General features: G+C 43.1%; 1 protein-coding gene and 1 long non-coding RNA gene across 7 annotated transcripts in view; one reads left to right on the top strand and one right to left on the bottom strand.

Annotated features, from left to right (window-relative positions):
* LOC125462689 (sickle tail protein-like) overlaps nt 1-16,287 on the bottom strand; it is a 614,365-nt gene extending 598,078 nt beyond the window's left edge. For 2 of the 6 annotated variants that reach the window (XM_048552953.2, XM_048553021.2), the window contains exon 1: nt 15,794-16,287. In XM_048552953.2, coding sequence (XP_048408910.1) covers nt 15,794-15,866 — 73 coding nt within the window. In that variant the 5' untranslated portion in view covers nt 15,867-16,287. The remainder of the gene's footprint in view (nt 1-15,793) is intronic. The other 4 variants (XM_048552929.2, XM_048552938.2, XM_048553050.2 and 1 more) reach the window with 2 other exon arrangements.
* The window catches only part of LOC125462748 (uncharacterized), an 82,343-nt gene that overhangs the window by 42,445 nt on the left and 19,393 nt on the right, over nt 1-20,505 (top strand). The window lies entirely within an intron of this gene.

The raw sequence follows: 20,505 nt of genomic DNA, 5'->3' as shown, positions 1-20,505 counted from the left end.
TAGAATTCTGCTGATGCTTTGACAGGGGTCACGATGGAGCACATAATTGGAATGCTGAAGATGCAGTTCTACTGCACGGACCAGTCTGGAGATGGACCTCCAGTATGGCCAAGACACAGTTTCCAATTCGTACTAGGATGTTGCTTGCTGCAATTGTGCAGGGCACAATGAGATAATGTGTGCTGAGGAACAGCAAGGGGAACAGTCTTCCAATGAAAATGTGAACATGAGGGAGGATAAAGGTCTCCTTGTTCATACAGTTGAACTCTAGTCAGTCATCAGGCACTATAAGTGCACAATTGATAGTCAACAAGCCAGTATTTCGTCTGCATTGTGGACAGGACCACCAGCCTCTATTCACCTTGTGTATGTTCACTTTTGCTGGCTGTAAACAAAAGCGCCTGTTTGGAACTGACTGACTGCCTGATTGTGGCATGTTCCCTTATTGGACAAAGAGAAGATGCGGGTCTGCATTGTGTCTGGCTTATGTGCAACTCCAGACCCCAGTAATGTGGTTGATTCTAATTAGCCACTGGACAATAAGGGATGGGCAACAAATGCTAGCCCAGCTGACAATGCCCATGAATGAATAAACAAACAGCGAAGACTGTCAGAGAATAGGGCTGTATCTGTGACAGAGTCAGCCATGCAGGCTACGTACCATAAAGAGAGTGACGTTGTGGCTGCGTACCATTATAGTGCAGGTGATAAGCAATGACAAAATACCAACCCTTACGACGTGGCTTTTTAAAGACAGAGGGGACAAAGGGGATGCTGGTCTTTCAGCAGACATTTGGTGAGTGGCAAGTTCTTCCGGGAACTGCATGTGGTAATGTCTGGATAGAATTGGATGAGAAGGATGCCGTAGCAATATGGTAGGTTATTAATGAGAGCAGTTTGGTAAGATACAGTGAGTAAACTCACCGGGCTTTATGTTAAGATCTCTCCAAAACAAAAACACTTGATGCAACTTGCACTTAAGCCAAAAAAGCACATGACCATAAGAAATAAGTGGAGTTTTGGATAGTGACGAAGGATGCTATAGGTTGCAGAGAGACATAGACAAGCTGCAGAGCTGGGCTGAGAGGTGGCAAATGGAGTTTAATGCAGACAAGTGTGAGGTGATGCACTTTGGTAGGAGTAACTGGAAGGCAAAGTACAGGGCTAATGGTAAGATTCTTAGTTGTGTAGATGAGCAGAGAGATCTCGGCGTCCATGCACACAGATCCTTGAAAGTTGCCACCCAGGTTGACAGGGCTGTTAAGAAGGCGTACAGTGTTTTAGCTATTATTAATAGAGGGACCGAGTTCCGGAACCAAGAGGTTATGCTGCAGCTGTACAAAACTCTGGTGCAGCAGCACTTGGAGTATTGCATACAGTTCTGGTCACCGCATTATAAGAAGGATGTGGAAGCTTTGGAAAGGGTGCAGAGGAGATTTACTAGGATGTTGCCTGGTATGGAGGGAAGGTCTTACGAGGAAAGGCTGAGGGACTTGAGGCTGTTTTCATAAGAGAGAAGAAGGTTGAGAGGTGACTTAATTGAAACGTATAAAATAATCAGAGGGTTAGATAGGGTGGATAGGGAGAGCCTTTTTCCTAGGATGGTGACGGCGAGCACGAGGGGGGCATAGCTTTAAATTGAGGGGTGAAAGATATAGGACAGATGTCAGAGGTAGTTTCTTTACTCAGAGAGTAGTAAGGGAATGGAACGCTTTGCCTGCAACGGTAGTAGATTCGCCAACTTTGGGTACATTTAAGGCGTCATTGGATAAGCATATGGACGTACATGGAATAGTGTAGGTTAGATGGGCTTCAGATCGGTACGACAGGTCGGCACAACATCAAGGGCCGAAGGGCCTGTACTATGCTGTATTGTTCTATTTGACCTCTCGAACTTGTTTTGCCATTCATGATGATCATAGCTGATCCCACATTCCTCATATCTACTTTGCTGCATTTTCCCCACAACCCTCGATTCCACTACTGATCAAGAATGAAGCTTGCACTGATCATTTCTGTTTCTGATACTTCAAGTCTTAGCCAGTTAACACTAAATGACTTCTGTGCTGGAGATTCCAACATAGGGGCCTCTTGTTACAAACTAGTCCAGGAATCCACCATTTCAGCCATGAAGAGAATCACTATGGAAACAATACCAACTTTAGCATTAAGTGCACCATATTCTACGATATACATGTCCAACTATCTCCTTGACAGTTCCTGTGACACAGTAAGTAAAGCAACTAGGCTGATAAAGTGAAGGAGAGCTCAGAATAGATATTTTTTTATTCAATCATGGGAGGAGAGCATTGCTAGCCAGGCCAGCATTTATTGTCCATCCCCAATTGCCCAGAGGGCAGTTAAGAGTCAACCATATTGCCATCCTTACCTAGTCTGGCCTACATGTAACTCCAGGCCCACAGCAGTTTCCTTCTCTAAAGGATAGTAGTGAACCAGATGGGTTTTTCCCCCTGACAATTGGCAATCGTTTCATAGTAATCATTAGACTCTGAATTGCAGATATTTACTGAATTCAAATTCCACCATCTGCCAGGGAATTTGAACTTGGGTTCCCAGAACATTAATCTCAGGTGACAGTCCAGGGATAATTCCACTAGGCCATTGCCTCCCCAGTGGTGTTGGACCAGCAAAATAGAGTAGTTGAGCCCAGTAGCATGGGATGTCATCCAGGAGGGTCAGGTTAAAGGCCAGGTGTGTCAGGGCCTGGGACACTGGAATTCTGTTCATTGGGCAAGGGGGAATCTGGTCAAGAAGGCTGTTGTTAGAAGTTGGCTCTGTGGTTAGCACTGCTGCCTCACAGCAGCACCCAGGTTTGATTCCATCCTTGGGTGACTGTCTGGGTGGATTTTGCACATTCTCTCCATGTCTGCATTGGTTTCCTCCCACAGTCCAAAGATATGCAGGCTAGAAGGTCTGGCCGTGCTAAATTGTCTGTAGTGTTCAGGGATGTTAGGTGAGTTATAGGGGATGGGTCTGATCTGGGTGGGCTGCTGTGTGGTCCATGTTGATTTGTTGGGCCAATGGACCTGTTTCCACACAGAGTTGGGAATGCGGCATTCAGTTCAATAGTTACTCAGGGTCAGGAGTTACAGTAGGTTTGTAATCCTCTAAACCTTTTCTAGAGGACTACTTTCTTAACTCTAATTTTAACAGACTCTTTTGGAGGGTTGCAGAAACAAGGGAGTGTCCCTTTGGAATTGTAAGTTCCTAGGCAATTCCCGTGGAGTCTACTGTAAGAATTCTGCATAGTCCCAATGTATAACTCCAGTCTACATTGGTCCAATAAAAACATCTGGGCCTTTATAGCAGATTGTGCAAGAGGTTGGAGGAGTTTTAGAGGGGGAATTCCAGAACCAAGGGCAATTACTGAAGACACAGTCATTATCTGTGGCTCCCTTGGTACTATGCAACTGAGTCACAATGTTTAAATCCTTTTCTAGCCCGAGACGGACCAATTTTTAACCAACACGGGAATTGAGAGGTTTGTGGGAAAAGACAGGAAAGTGGAGTTGAGGATTTTCAGATCAGCCATGGTCCAATTGAAAGATGGAGCAGGCATGATGGGCCAAATGGCCCACGTCTACTAATACATTTTACAGACTTGAGGGATAGTTTACTTTTGTTGCTGTTACATAGAATATCATTCAAGATCATGAAACATACTTTTGCTGCTTACTCCTAAATTATCCAAAGCAGCTGATTTACAGTTAATAGTTTAATTTGAACATAAGCAATTTGATTTATGTGATTCTATACATAAAAATGTAATTAAGTGCATGGATGAATAAACACTTGTCTTTTAAAGAAAAAGACATACAGCTTTTCTTTCAGAACTGTTTTCAGACTCCGCATGATGTTCATGTTTAGATAAACTTAAAAGCTAATCATGCAATCCTGTTTGTTCGTTAATTTGTAAGTCAAGTATGAACACGCAATGTACAATCTGGGCGTTTATTGTTCAGGTCAACAGGAAAGATTCAAAACCATAAACATAATCAGGAAGTTTAAAAAAACATACCAATACTACATAATTATTTTTGAATTTGCTTTTACGCTGCATGCACTAAATTATAAATCATCATTGAACACAAAGATTTGCACAAATGCAGTTATTGAATCAGTTAACTGAAGAAGCATTTAAATCTGTTTAAACTACTGACAATATAACTTAAAAAGATCAAACAACCCATAATAATCTCATTGGCAAAATTTATTTTAAATTTAAGAATCACAAAGTCGAAAAAGAACAGGTGCTCATTTGTTATATGCTCTGCTAGAGAAACGTCATAGAGTTGGGCTCTGGCTGGATAGCAGTAACTTCTCTACCTCCACAGACTAACCTTGTTCCCATGACAACAAGCAGTTCTTTGTCAAACGAAATAGGCAGCCTACCAAGTATGACATTGAGTCAGACCCTGGATATTCTTGAAGTCTGCATACAACTCCCCTCATTTTCTTTCCTCTTAGAGAGCGGAGGATGAACAACAAATGCCTAATGTGTTACAAGTCAAATAATGAGCAATTCCATATGTCAAGATAAGTGAAGTCTATTTCCTGGAATATATCAGCAACAAAAATAGATAAACACTGTTGAAAAGTCCCTAGTTGGAAGCAAAGTTAGCTTTTTCAGTTAACTATAAAGAGGAGAGGGGAAGTCCTCGTACATCATCAGTTCAACAGGACTTCAGGCCAAAAACTCTTAAATCCTGATTGAAATTTCTCAAGTGATAAAACACTGCCAATAACATCCTCCTGATATTAAAAGTTTTGTATGTGCTACCAGACCTGCTGAGTTTCACCAATGAAATGAACACATTACCAGACCAGTCATATTTCCATTTGCATGAGGCTCTCATATACAAATAGTTGTTTTTCCTACATTACAACAAAATATTCAGTCATGAACTTGTTTCCTTACTGTGAAGAGTGTAAATAAGTAAGTGGTATTATTTTCTGGTCCTCAGAGTGACTGTCTGTTAAATAAGTTTACAGCACCAAGTTTGACTTTCAAGATAAAAGTTATCATCACACACTTATCCCAAATGTTTGAACTGCGATATCTCATTCACATTATCACACAAAATTAGATTCAGGTAACTTAAAATGGAATCTCTTTTGGAGCAAACCTGTCGGTTAAGTTGAGTTAATGCTTTAATTGAAGTGAAAGATCTTGTAAAGCAGATAACTACTAGTAAGCCACAAGGCTTTTAGTAGTTGAATTTCTAGAGCATAATTTATAGATAAATTCAAAAGTTGGAACAACTTGACATGAGGAAGGAGTTGGTGGGAAAGGAACCCTTCAGCTTTCAAGATATTACTGTTGATTTACTAACTTGTCTGACCTTCAGCCGATTCAATGGCTCTCTGAACACTCAGAACAGATTATTACTGTTACTTTAAAAGCAGGCAGCAAAATGATTCCTCATGTGATTGCAGAAGTTCAAAGTCATTTTCCCAGAGAGGGACAAAAAAAAATAACAGTGTCTCTAAATCCTGTGCTGTCCTTCAACACTATGCAATTCACTCAACCTAGTTTGGATGAAGGAAACCATCACAAATACACAGAGATTTGGTGTTCCCTTTGTTCATGATGAAACAAAAATAAGCCAGCTGGAATACTGATAATAAAATGTGAGGCTGGATGAACACAGCAGGCCCAACAGCATCTCAGGAGCACAAAAGCTGACGTTTCGGGCCTAGAAATGTATTGGCTAAGCGAGTGTTAAACATGCTTAATCGCAATTCTATTCCATAAGACAAGGTATAGGAGCAGAATTAGGCCATTCAGCCCATCAAGTCTGCTTCACCATAAAATCACGGTTGATGTGTTCTCAACCCCTTCCTGCTGCCTTCTCCCCATAAACCTTGATTCCCTTACCAATCAGGAACCTGCCTTGAATACACTCAAATGTTTTGGCCTCCACAGTCCCCTGCGGCAAAGAGTTCACAGATTAACTCCCCTCTGGGTGAAGAAATTCCTTCTCAGCTCAGTTCTAAATGGTCACCCCTTCACTTGAGTCTGCGTCCTCAGGATCTAGTCTCTCCTACTGGTGGAAACATTTTCTTCACATCCACACTATCCAGACCTTTCAGCGTAGGTAGTTCTCCTATAGCACGGTTCTTGCATACTTGTGTGACCTCCAGCTATAGAAAATCGCCATAGAAAACTGCATTACCGGAAAATCACTACACCTGTACAGCAGAAAGTTCACATTATCCAAAGTGTCCACTATTCAATCGTGACAGCCAATTTGCATTAACGAAACACACATTATAGCAGAACTATTTGTATTCTGTAGGTTTCCATCAGAAGCCCCCTCATCAAAGTCTAAGAGATTCACAGCATAGACACAGGCCCTTTGGCCCAACTTGCCCATGCCATTCAGTTTTCACATTTAAGCTAGTCCCATTTGCCTCTATTTGATCCATATCAAATACCTATCCGATCCATGTACCTGTCTAAATGTTTCTTAAAATGACAAAAAAATTGTACTTGCTTTCCCTACTAACTCCAGCAGCCCATTCCAGGCACTTCCAACCTTCTGAGAAAATTGTCCCTCTGAACCCGTTTGTGTTTCGTCACTCTCCCCTTAAAAATATGGCGTCTAGTTTTAGACTTCCCTACCACTGGGAAAAGCTGCTGGCTATCTACCTTATCTATGCCTCATTATTTTATAGATCTCTACAAGGTCACCTCTCAGTCTCCTATGCTCCAGGGAAAAAGAGTCCCAGCCTATTCAACCTCTCCTTCTAACTCAAACCTCCAGTCCAGGCAGCATCCTCGGAAATATTTTCCACACGCTTTCTGTTTAATAATTATCTTTCTATAGTAGGGCAACCAGAACTGCACACAATTCTCCAAACGTGGTCTCACCAATGTCTTGTACAGCTGCAACAAGACGTCCCAACTCCCCTACTCAGTGCCCTGATTGATGAAAGCAAGCATATCGAAAGCCTTCATCACCACCCTGTCTACCTGTGACACCACTTTCAAGCAGCTATGAAACTGTATCCCCAGGTCTCTTTGTTCTATAACACTCCCCAAGGCTTTCCCATTGGCCATGTAAGCCCTGCTCTAGTTTGACCAACCAAAACGCAACACCTCGTATTTATCTAAATTAAACTCCATCTGCCATTCATCATCCCATTGGCCCAGTTGATCAAGATCTGACTACATTCCCAGGTAACCTTCTTCACCGTACACTATACCATTAATTTTGGTATCCTCAATAAACTTACTAACCATACCTCCTAAACTGTCAGCCAACTCATTTATATAAATGATGAGTAACAGTGAAACCAGCAGTGATCTCTGTTGCACACTGCTGGTCACAGACCTCCAGAACGAAAACTAACCTTTTACCACCACAGTCAAGCCAATTTTATATCCAACTGGCTACCTCTCCCTGGATCCCATGAGATCTAACCTTACTCAACAACCTACCATGCAGTCCCTTATCAACGGCCTTGCTAAAGTCCATATAGACAACATCTGTCACTTTGCGCTCATTTACTTTCTTGACACCCTTTCAAAAAGCTCAAATTGGAGAGACATTGTTTCCCATGCACTTAGCCATGTTGATTGTCCAAAATGAGTTCTCGTTTCTCCAAATGTCTGTAGATCACGTCTCAGAATTCCCCTCTAACAACTTATCCACCACAGACATTAGTCTCATCAGTCCATAGCTCCCAGGCATTTCCCTGCAGCCTCTCAAATAATGGCACAGCATTAGTCACCCTCCAATCTTCACTCATGGCTGTCAATTATGCTAATATCTCCACTAGGTGTCCCTGCAATTTCCTCACTAAACTCTCACGAAGTCCCAGAGTACACTTCATCAGGTCCCAGGGATATATCTACCTTAATGCGTTTTAGGACTTTCAGCAACTCTTCTCTAACATGGACTCTCTTCAAGACTGCACTGTTTATTTCACCAAATTCCCTAACATCTATACCTTTCTAGACAGAAAATACTAAATGAGAAATATTCATTTAGGATCTCATCCATGTCTTGTGGCTCTGTAAATAGATGAGCGTATTTATCTTTAAGAGGTGCTATTCTCTCCCTATTTGCTCTTCACGTGCCTGTAGAATCTCTGCATTCTCCTTTACCTTATCTGCCAAAGCCATCTCCTGTCCCCATTTGGCCCACCGAATTTCTCTCAAGTATACTCTGACACCATCTATACTCCAAGAAATTCACTTGATCCCAGCAGCCTATACATGCTGTACGTCTCCATAATCAGGCCCACAATAACTCGAGGCATTCAAAGTTCCCCACTCCTGCCAGCTTTACCCTTTACTCTAACAGGTATACACTGGCCCTGAACCCTCACTAAACTTACTTTTGAAAGCTTCCCACTTATCAGACATCCCTTTGCCCACAAACAGCCTCCCCCAATCAACTTTTGAAAGTTCCTACAACCATCAAAATTGGCCTTGCTCCGATTTTGAATTTTAACTTGTAGAGGTAAACCAGATCTATCTTTTTCCACAGCTATTTTAAAACTAATGGAATTACGGTCGCTGGTCGCAAAGTGCTCCCCCACTAACACTGTCACCTGCCCTGCCTTTATTTCCCAAGAGGTCAAGAATTGGCCCTTCTCTAGCAGTTCCATCTACATAAGCATGTTATGGATGAATTTCTCATGCAGTAACAAACCTCCCTCCATTCAAGCTCTTACCACTGCAGCAGTTCCAGTCAATGTTAGGGAAGTTAAAATCCCCTTTCACAACTTTATTATTCTTGCAGATACCTGCGATCTCCTTACATATTTACTCCTCAATCTCCCACTGATTATTAGGGGGACTATAGTACAATGCTGTCAAAGTGATCTCCTCCTTTTCTCCCTCCCCTCAGTTCTACCCATTTAGACTCAATGGGCAAACCCTCAAGAATGTCTTCTCTTAGTACTGCCATGACATTCTCCCTGATCAAAACTGCAACTTTCCCTCCTGTCTTGCCTTGCCTTCTATCCTTCCTATAGCATCTGTACTTTGGAACATTGAGCTGTCAGTCCTATCCCTCCCTCCCTCAGCTATGTTTCTATCACTATATTATCCCAGTCACATATACCCATCTAATGCCCAAGTTCATTTCCCTGGCCTGTCAGGCCTCCTGCATTGAAATAAATGCAGTTTAACCCAGACTTCCCTTGCTTCATGCTGTGTTCTTGCCTGCCTTATCTCGTACTCGGATTATCAACACTGCCTCTACTGTTTGACTTGCTCTCAACTTTCTCTTGTCTCCTCACTGCTTTGGATCCCACTCCCCTGCCAGATTAGTTTATACATTCCCCTGTGGTTCTAATAAATCTCTCCACCAGGATATTGGCTCCCCCTCCAGTTTAGGTACAACCCATTCATCTTCTACAGCTCACTTCTACGCAGAAAAGATCCCAATGATCCAAGAAAGAGTCCCTGCTCCCTGCAACAGCTCTCAAGTCACACATTCATCTGCTAAATCCTCCTTTTCCTACCTCTCACTAATGTGTGGCACTGAAAGTAGTCCCAAAATTACTATCCTTGAGGTCCTGCATTTAAACAAACATTCTGTCCAACTCCCTGAGAGGAGAGGTTGTAGGACAACATTACTGGGTTGAGATGGGTCGTTGATGTTGGCAGCCTTTCTGCAACAACGAGATGTGTAAATGGAGTCATTGGTGGGAGGTTGGCTTCCGTGATGGTCTAGGTTGTGCACACCATCTTCTGTAGTTTCTCATTGCTTTGGGCAGAGCAGATGCAATACTGGGCTGTCATGCACCCCAACAGTATGCTTTCAATGGCACATCTGTTGAAGTTGGTGAGGGTCCTTGTGGACATGTCAAATTTCCTAAGCTACCCAAAGGAGGGAAAAAGGTGATGTTGTGCCACCCTGATTATTGCACCTATGTGGGAAGGCCAGGACTGGTTGCTGGTTATCGTCACTCTTAGGAACTCAACATTCTCAACCCTCTCAACTTCCACTCTGATGGAAATTTACATTCACATGATGTAAATAAGGGCATGTCTTCCTCCTCTCTTTCTAAAAGAAATAATCATTATTTTGATTTGATGTAGAGAGAGAGGTTGTTATTGCACAGTGTCAGCAAGCCCTCTGTCTCCTTTCTGTACTCTGACTCATTGTTTGATATCCATTCTACCACGGTGGTGTCGTCAAACTTGTTGATGTCATTCGTTCAGCATTTGGTGACAGTCATGGGTGTACAAGGAGTTATAGTAGAAGGCATAGAACACATTCTTGGAGGTGGGGGGGGGGGGGGGGGGGGGGAGGAAAAACACTCCAGTGTTGAGTGTTATTGTGGAGGATGTGCAGTTGTCTACCTTCATTGATTGTGGCCTATGGGTCAGGAAGCTGTGGATCCAGTTGCACAGGGTAGACCCGAGACCTAGGTCTTGGAGTTTTGAGGGGTAGTCCTGTCCTGGTGTTCCCACATAGGTGCAATCTGGAGGGGTAACGGTGTTGAAGGCTGCGCTGTAGTCAATGAGCAGAAGTCTGACGTGGGTATCCTTGCTGTCCAGATGTTCAAGGGATGAGTGCATGGCTAGGGAAATGGCATCCACTGTGGACCTCTTATGTCAGTAGACAAATTATAGAGGATTGAGGCAGGCTGGGAGACTAGAGTTGATGTGGGCCAGGACCTGCCTCAAAAAGCAATTCATGATTACGGAGGTCAGAGCCACTGGGCAGTAGTCATTAAGGTATGTTGTGTGTACTTTCTTTGGTTCTGGAATGATGGTGATCCTCTTGAAGCAAGTGAGCACTACAGCTTATAGAACGGAGAGGTTAAAGATGTCAGGGAGTATCTCTGCCAGCTGGCCCACACAGGATCTAAGTGCTCAGCCGGGCACTCCATCTGGGTTCATCCCTTTCCTTGGGCTGACTCCCAGGAAGACTAATCTGACATCTGCAGCAATGAGTGGGCACAGGTGCATCCGGTGCTGTCAGGGCAGGTGACACCACACCACTGGCATTCTGCTCGAACTGAGCGTAGAAAGCATTGACCACATCAGAGAGGGATGTCTTTGCCCACTATCTTGCTCTGCTTCATTTTGCATCTTGTGATGATATTTAGGCCTTGCCACAGGCGTGAGTCTGTATGGTCAGTTTGGGCCTCTAACTTGGTCTGGTTCTGCCTCTTGGCATCTCTGATGGTTTTGCAGAGATCATATTTGGATTTTCTGTATAGGTCTGGGTCATCCAACTTCAATGCTGCACACCTGGTCTTCAGTAGGCAGTGGATTTCCTGGTCCATCCAAGGTTTCTGTTGGTGAATGCCTGGATTGACTTCTTTGGTACACAGTCCTACGTGCATTTGCTAATGAAGTCCATGACAGTTGCGGTGTACTCGTCTAGATTTCCCGCAGAGTACTTGAATATGATCTAATCCGTCCAAGCAGTCCACTGCCTCAGGTCAGTATTGTATCTGTGAAGGATCCTCCCATTTCATCATCTGCTTGTAAGCTGGGAGGGGGAGCACAGCATCATGATCTGATTTATCGAAGTATGGGCAGAGGACAGAGCAGTAGGTGTCTTTGATGGCTGTATAGCAGCGGTCCAGGATGTTTGGTCCTCGAGTGGGGCAGGAGATGCATTAATCGTACTTTGTCAGCACTCTCGATGTTGGCTTGGTCGAAGTCGCTGGCCACAATGAATAAAGGCCTCGGGGAATTTCGGTTCCAGACTGTTTATGATGGTATAAATTTTTCTAGGGCATTCTTTACCTCTGCATGGGATGTATGTAAACTGCTGTCAGGATGGTGGAAGTGAACTTATGTGGCAGAGAGCAGGGACAACATTTTACTGGATGTGAGTTTGCTCGCTGAGCTGGAAGGTTCGTTTCCAGACGTTTCGTCACCATTCTAGGTAACATCATCAGTGAGCCTCCGACGAAGCGCTGGTGTTATGTCCCGCTTTCTATTTATCTGGTTAGGTTTCCTTGGGTTGGTGATGTCATTTCCTGTTCTTTTTCTCAGGGGATGGTAGATTGGCTCCAAGTCAATGTGTTTGTTGATGGAATTCCTGTTGGAATGCCTTGCTTCTAGGAATTCTCGTGCATGTCTCTGTTTGGCTTGTCCTAGGATGGATGTTTTGTCCCAATCAAAGTGGTGTCCTTCCTTATCTGTATGTAAGGATACGAGTGATAGTGGGTCATGTCGTTTTGTGGCTAGTTGATGTTCATGTATCCTGGTGGCTAGCTTCCTGCCAGTTTGTCCAACGTAGTGTTTGTCACAGTTCTTGCAAGGTATTTTGTAGATGACGTTCATTTTATTTGTTGTCTGTATAGGGTCTTTTAAGTTCATTAGCTGCTGTTTTGGTGTGTCGGTGGGTTTGTGAGCTACCCTGATGCCAAGGGGTCCGAGTAGTCTGGCAGTCATTTCGGAAATGTCTTTGATGTAGGGGAGAGTGGTTATGGTTTCTGAGCCCGTTTTGTCTGTTTGTTTGAGTTTGTTGCTGAGAAATCGGCGGACTGTGTTCATCGGGTACCCATTCTTTTTGAATACGCTGTATAGGTGATTTTCCTCTGCTCTGCGTAGTTCCTTTGTGCTGCAGTGTGTGGTGGCTCGTTGGAATAATGTTCTAATGCAGCTTCGTTTGTGGGTGTTGGGATGGTTGCTCCTGTAGTTCAGTATTTGGTCCGTATGTGTTGTTTTTCTGTAGACGCTGGTTTGAAGTTCCCCATTGACTGTTCGCTCTACTGTGACATCTAGGAATGGCAGTTTGTTGTTGTTTTCCTCCTCTTTTGTGAATGTTATGCCCGTAAGGGTATTATTGATGGTCTTGAATGTTTCCTCCAATTTGTTTTGTTTAGTGATGACAAAGGTGTCATCCACGTAGCGGACCCAAAGTTTGGGTTGGATGATTGGCAGAGCTGTTTGTTCAAGTCTCTGCATTACTGCCTCTGCCAAGAACCCTGATTTCGGAGATCCCCTGGGTGTACCGTTGGTTTGTAGACACCAAAGACTAAAACACCTAGGAGAAGACTCCCACCACTCCATTCGCTCCACCCAAGAATTCCTGAACACCAAAGACACCAAGGTAGAAGAGGATGAAATAATGGTCTCCTTTGATGTAACAGCACTGTTCACATCCATCAACATCAACCTGGCCAAAGAAACACTGATGACACTATTAGAAGAACAGAAGACACATACACCAGACACCACCAACCTCATCAGCAAGGACAACATCATCAAGCCAGTGGACCTATGCCTCACCACCCACTTCACTTTCAATAACAAAACCTACAGACAAGCCAACGGTACACCCATGGGATCTCCGATATCAGGGTTCTTAGCAGAGGCAGTAATGCAGAGACTCGAACAAACAGCTCTGCCAATCATCCAACCCAAACTTTGGGTCCGCTACGTGGATGACACCTTTGTCATCACTAAACAAAACAAATTAGAGGAAACATTCAAGACCATCAGTAATACCCTTTACTGGCATAACATTCACAAAAGAGGAGGAAAACAACAACAAACTGCCATTCCTAGATGTCACAGTAGAGCGAACAGTCAATGGGGAACTTCAAACCAGCGTCTACAGGAAAACAACACATACGGACCAAATACTGAACTACAGGAGCAACCATCCCAACACCCACAAACGAAGCTGCATTAGAACATTATTCCAACGAGCCACCACACACTGCAGCACAAAGGAACTACGCAGAGCAGAGGAAAATCACCTATACAGCGTATTCAAAAAGAATGGGTACCCTATGAACACAGTCCGCCGATTTCTCAGCAACAAACCCAAACAAACAGACAAAACGGGCCCAGAAACCATAACCACTCTCCCCTACATCAAAGACATTTCCGAAATGACTGCCAGACTACTCGGACCCCTTGGCATCAGGGTAGCCCACAAACCCACCAACACACTAAAACAGCAGCTAATGAACTTAAAAGACCCTATACAGACAACAAATAAAATGAACGTCATCTACAAAATACCTTGCAAGAACTGTGACAAACACTACGTTGGACAAACTGGCAGGAAGCTAGCCACCAGGATACATGAACATCAACTAGCCACAAAACGACATGACCCACTATCACTCGTATCCTTACATACAGATAAGGAAGGACACCACTTTGATTGGGACAACACATCCATCCTAGGACAAGCCAAACAGAGACATGCACGAGAATTCCTAGAAGCATGGCATTCCAACCGGAATTCCATCAACAAACACATTGACTTGGAGTCAATCTACCATCCCCTGAGAAAAAGAACAAGAAATGACATCACCAACCCAAGGAAACCTAACCAGATAAATAGAAAGCGGGACATAACACCAGCGCTTCGTTGAAGGCTCACTGATGATGTTACCTAGAATGGTGACGAAACGTCTGGAAACGAACCTTCCAGCTCAGCGAGCAAACTCACATCCAGAACCTCAACCTGAGCTACAAATCTTCTCAAAACTCGCTAACAACATTTTACTGTAAGGTACTCTAGGTCTGGGGAGCAATGACTTGCCAGGATCACTATGTCCAAGTATCAGCTGGTGTTGATCCAGAAGCATTCCCTGCCAGATTTTGCCTTACCAGGGGACACCAGGTGATCCATGCAATGTCTGAAGAATCCATCAGCTTGTGGGGCACATTCAGGAATGGCAGAAATGAGCCAAGTCTCTGTGAAACAAAGCATACAACAGCCTCTCCAACCAAAAAAACACAATCTGTGAGGAGCTGCAGCCAGTCACATTCTGTATATAGTCATCAGGGACACTTGACTCCATCCTGATCTCACACATCTGACAGGAGGGGCATTGCAGAATTTTATCTCACCCTTACCTCACTGTTGGCACTCCTCTAAATTTGCTCTTTTCAGCACCTTTGATTTTAATTACTTCACTGTTGTGGCTGTGCTTTCAACTGCCAAGGTCTGAAGCACTGCAATTCCCTCCCTGACACTATCATTCTTATTTCAAGATACCCCTTAAAATCTACCCATTTAAGCAAGACTTTTCTTTATACCTACTGTTTTACTGCCTTATATTACTTGCTATCAAATGTGTGTCTGCAGTGATCATGTGAAGTGCCTTACAATATTATGTTGTCTTATGTGAAGAAGTACAAGTTGGCGATGTTATTGAAACAACTTATCTTACTAACAGTCGCACAATATTGGGCAAGGCATTTTTCTGTTTCAATTATGAAAAGTGGCTACGCAAGTGCTAAGACTATCCGAAAGAAAAAATGGACATTTCGAAGCATAACTTACCAGGCTGTTTGTTGTTGAATGTGTATACATCACAGGGGAAAAATTATGCAGATTAGCGTAGACACACTTCATTGAAAAGGAACAGTCTCGGAAATGAGGATAAAATACCGTATGCTTCCCCCAATAAGCTTATTTTTTTCGGAGAATGGAGAATTAACTAATGTGGAGTAATTGCAAATCACGATAAAACGCGTAACTTGTACATTCTGCCTAATAAATCATAGGGTTCAGGACAGATATTAGTTTTAAATACTGGAATTTAAATTGCGTCTTTGAAAAAGAACAAAGTGAGTAGCCTGAAGCTGCGGTGTTAAAGCACTGAAGTTGTTAGAAATACCTCTCGGTCGATTATGTCTGCAAGGCTATTCAAAACACAATATCCTGAAACACCACCACTCCTTCAACCCAAATCCACTCGCTAAGGGTGCGAGAAGGTCACGGGCAGGATTAAATTAGTTTACTTTCTGCCAACAACAACAACGTGCGTGAACTCAGAATAAGACAAAACTTTATTTTCATCAAGAATATACACTTACGTGCTACTCTGTGGTGATCCTTCGCATCTCTTGAGGGTAGCAGTCCTGTGAACTGAACCCGACTTCCAGACATGACCGTGATGATTGTATATATATTTGCGAAGAAATGGAACGTTCTTCCACACCGTCCTTTTTTTGGTGTTAAATGTATGCGGGTATTGGTATGGGGTGTCAAGTCAGCAAGAAGCGAAACAAGCGCTTTGCAGAGCTCGGGAGAATGGCAGTCCTGTCATTTTCTCACGTTATGCCTCTGCCCTGGTTCGGTCTTATTCCAGGAGCGGCTGCTGTCAGAGTGCAGCGCGCTCGTTTCACGCTAGGACTGCAGTCCCGGGCGCGCCCATTCTGTTCGCTGCTTGCTGCCCGCCGGAAGCTGCCTTCATTCACCTGGCCAGCTGTTCACAGCGAGCGGGCTGGAGAGACGGGGACTTCACGCGGCAAAGGGGGCTGGTGGGCGCTCGCGGTCTGCTCAGCTGCGTTTCGTCGCTAATTATTAATAACAGGATTGCAGTTAGACTGCGTCATCTTCAGACCAGTTGCTGTAAGCTTGTTCCACGTAAATACAAAAAAAAGCCTGGATGTGTGTGTGTTTTTTTTTAATGTGTCTTTTTTAAAATGTAAAGGAAGAACGTGGGGCGTGCATTAAAGTAGGCATATAAAATGCATATAAGTTTCCAGCGACATAACACGCACTCTTAAAAATAACTCGAAGTGAAATTGCTGCCTCGTTGGGGTTAATTTGGAAATTTTAACATTGGTTTCGTTCGAAATGAATTGGTCCAGCAATTTCCGTCAGAGGTGTCATTAAAAAATTCTTGAGTGCAGCTTTGGCCTCTAGTTTGTTTTCTTTTGGTTTTGTATTGGCACGAATAAATTGCGTTTGCCTCCATTCCGACTGCGTTCGCCTAACTTTATTTTAAACATCAATCCGTCATTCATCTTGCTACACAGGGGCAAAAGAAAGATTTGTTGATTACTGCTGAAAGGAAAGGAATGTCAAGATGAGTAAGCGGAAGAAACTACAAAGTTGAGAAAAATTATAAGTACTAAATTAGAGTATGTTCAAGTATTGTTGCTATCCCATTAAATTGTATTCTAAATAAATATACATGAGCTCGAGCAAATAAAATGTAAATAAAAGTTTTATGTGAAATATAAACATTAATTTCAGCTTTATTTGGAAGAATTATTATATATCTATTAAATGCCAGTAGGTGCAGTTTTGTTTTCAATGTATCATATGAAATTATTTGACATTTTTGTAATGTTCCTATCATTCAAACTCATTCAAAATGTTTTGATTCATTGTTATTAATTCTTTTGAGATAATGCTGTGTAAACAAAATTGTGCTGTGCTTCTGATACCTTTGTTATAAATGGTCATCCAAAATTATTTGAGCTTAATAATTAACTGTAGGCTCATACATTAGGTTGGCATTAGTTTTGTTTCTTATACTGTTAGGGAGTACTGACATAAGTCACTGCTAAGTTTCACAGTATTAAAATATTTTTCCCATCACCATTGTTTCTAAAAGTTATGAGATGTTCATGGATTTCTTTTTCATGAAGTTAAAGATCAGCTAGTGTTCTTTTGTCCACAGTTACTTTTATCCCTCCAAATCAAAGCCTCTTCCCCTGCCTTTTATTAATTTCCCCATTCTTTATTTGCTCCATTCCAACTGCTCACTTGCCCTAGCCTTCCCCTAAGTCTTCCATTTTACCTCATAAATCTTCAACTTCATCTAGTCCATTTTCCTGTACATCATTTTAATTCATTTGTGGAATATGGGCATCACTGGTGGAGCCAGCTTTTAATATCCATCCCCAGTTGCTACTGACTGTTGGTGAGCTGACTTCTTGAACTTCTGTAGGTTGACCCACAGAGTCTAGGGACAGAGTTCCAGGTAATGGACTCAGCAACTTGAAGAAATGATAATATATTTCCGAGTCAGTATGGTGAATAGCTTAGAGGGGAACTTGCAGCACTCATGTATCTGTTGCTTTTTCTTCTACGTGGAAGTAGTCATCGGTTTGGAGGGTGCTGTCTAAGCAGCTTAGTGAAGTTTTACAGTGTATCTTGTAAACAATATGTGCTACTACTTTGGTGGTTAGGACTGCTGCATTACAGTGCCAGGAAACCTGGTTTTATTTCAGCCTTGGTTGACTATGTGGAACTTGCATGTTTTCCCTATGTGTGCATGGGCCTCTTCTGGGTGCTTCAATTTCCACTCTCAGTCCAAATATATGCTGGTTAAGTGGATTGGCCATGCTAAATTGCCTGCAGTGCCCAGAGTTGTGCAGGCTAGATGGTTTGGCCACCCGAAGTGCAGGGTTATGGGAATGGGTGGGAGTTTGCTGGGGTGTGGGGGGCCGGGGAGAGCTCTGTCTGGATGGGATGCTCTTCAGAAGATTGCCAACATAAGGGGCTGAATGGCCTCTTTATGCACTATAGGGATTCTATGCTGAATGTCAGCGGTGGAGGGAGTGAATGTTGCTTTATGATGGCAGGTGAAAATAATGGCATAGTTCTTGTCTGTATTTAGTTAACTGGATGTTTGACTCCTCCATGTGTAAGAAAAGCAGTCTCACAAAGGTGACTGGAGCCTGAGGGAAGGGAAATATGGATGAAACCTATGTTTAACAAAATTGATTTTATTCTGAGAGATGATGTCAAAAGGGACAGCATGGAGGGGATTCAAGGACAAGACAACTGAAGATGAATGTATAGTAAGACAATCCTGTGTTGTAGAGGTAGAACGTAGAACATTACAGCACAGTACAGGCCCTTCGGCCCACTATGTTCTGCCGACCTGTCAGACCGACCTGAAGCCCATCTAACCTACACTATTCCATGTACGTCCATATGCTTGTCCAATGATGACTTAAATGTACTTAAAGTTGGCGAATCTACTACTGTTGCAGGCAAAGCGTTCCATTCCCTTACTACTGTCTGAGTAAAGAGACTACCTCTGACATCTGTCCTGTTTCTTTCACCCCTCAGTTTAAAGCTATGCCCCCTCGTGCTCACCGTCACCATCTTAGGAAAAAGGCTCTCCCTATCCACCCTATCTAACCCTCTGATTATTTTATATGTCTCAATTAAGTCACCTCTCAACCTTTTTCTCTCTAATGAAAACAGCCTCAAGTCCCTCAGCCTTTCCTCATAAGACCTTCCCTCCATACCAGGCAACATCCTAGTAAATCTCCTCTGGACCCTTTCCAAAGCTTCCACATCCTTCTTATAATGCGGTGACCAGAACTGTATGCAATATGCCAAGTGCGGCCGCACCAGAGTTTTGTATAGCTGCAGCATAACCTCTTGGTTCTGGAACTCGATCCCTCTATTAATAAAAGCTAAAACACTGTATGCCTTCTTAACAGCCCTGTCAACCTGGGTGGCAACTTTCAAGGATCTGTGTACATGGACATCGAGATCTCTCTGCTCATCCACACTACCAAGAATCTTACCATTAGCCCAGCACTTTGCCTTCCTGTTACTCCTACCAAAGTGCATCACCTCACACTTGTCCGCATTAAACTCCATTTGCCACCTCTCAGCCCAGCTCTGCAGCTTATCTATGTCTCTCTGCAACCTATAGCATCTTTCATCACTATCCACAACTCCACCGACCTTATTGTTGTCTGCAAATTTACTAACCCATCCTTCTACGCCCTCATCCAGGTCATTTATAAAAATGACAAACAGCAGTGGGCCCAACACTGACCCTTGCGGTACACCACTAGTAACTGGTCTCCAGGATGAACATTTCCCATCAACTACCACCCTCTGTCTTCTTTGAGCAAGCCAATTTCCAATCCATACTGCTTTATCTCCCACAATCCCATTCCTCTGCATTTTGTACAATAGCCTACTGTGGGGAACCTTATCGAACACCTTGCTGAAATCCATGTACACCACATCAACCGGTTTACTCTCATCTACCTGTTTGGTCACCTTCTCAAAGAACTCAATAAGTTTTCTGATGCACGACCTTCCCTTCACTAAACCGTGCTGACTATCCCCAATCAATTTATTATTTTCTAGATGATTATAAATCCTATATTACGCAGGTACTGGCTTTGTTCGAATTAATAGATAGGATTAGTACCTCTTAGATTCTGAGAGTTTGGTCAATTGATAAATTATGAGTGTCAGAGTTATTATAACATCAGAATTATGGGCTGAAGACAGAAAAGAATCATTCCTGGGCAATATACTATCACTTGGTTTGGCAAATCGCTGAGACCAAAAACAAATGATCTAGGCAATGGTTTTTGACGATGTGCTGTGACACGGTGAGAATAGGCCACAAAACGTTTGGAAACCAGCGCCGTTCTACCTGAATGTTGAGGCTTTCGATCTCCTCCAGAGCCTCGTTTTCTATTAGGGAAGGTAGTATCAGCTGACACCAGATGCCCCTATCAACGCATATGCGCGAGCCTCCAGAGCCACACTTGTGTGGATTCCCAAAAGCCACACGTGGATTATGAATAAAATTGGATGAACTGTGACATCATTCGTCTCACTGAAGTGTAACTTGATACTGAAAAGGTTGGGAACCACTGTCCTAGGAATGGCTAAGATGGAGACTAGGTACTTTGATTGTCCAGGTTGTTTTTACGGATGCAAACAGAAGTAAAACAGTATGGATGCTGAAAACTGAAATAAAAACAGAGAAACTCAAAAGATCTGGTGGCATCTGTGCAAAAATCAA

The sequence above is a fragment of the Stegostoma tigrinum genome, chromosome 2, assembly GCF_030684315.1.
Source record: "Stegostoma tigrinum isolate sSteTig4 chromosome 2, sSteTig4.hap1, whole genome shotgun sequence".
Taxonomy (NCBI): domain Eukaryota; kingdom Metazoa; phylum Chordata; class Chondrichthyes; order Orectolobiformes; family Stegostomatidae; genus Stegostoma; species Stegostoma tigrinum.
This window is presented reverse-complemented; position numbering and strand designations above follow the sequence as displayed.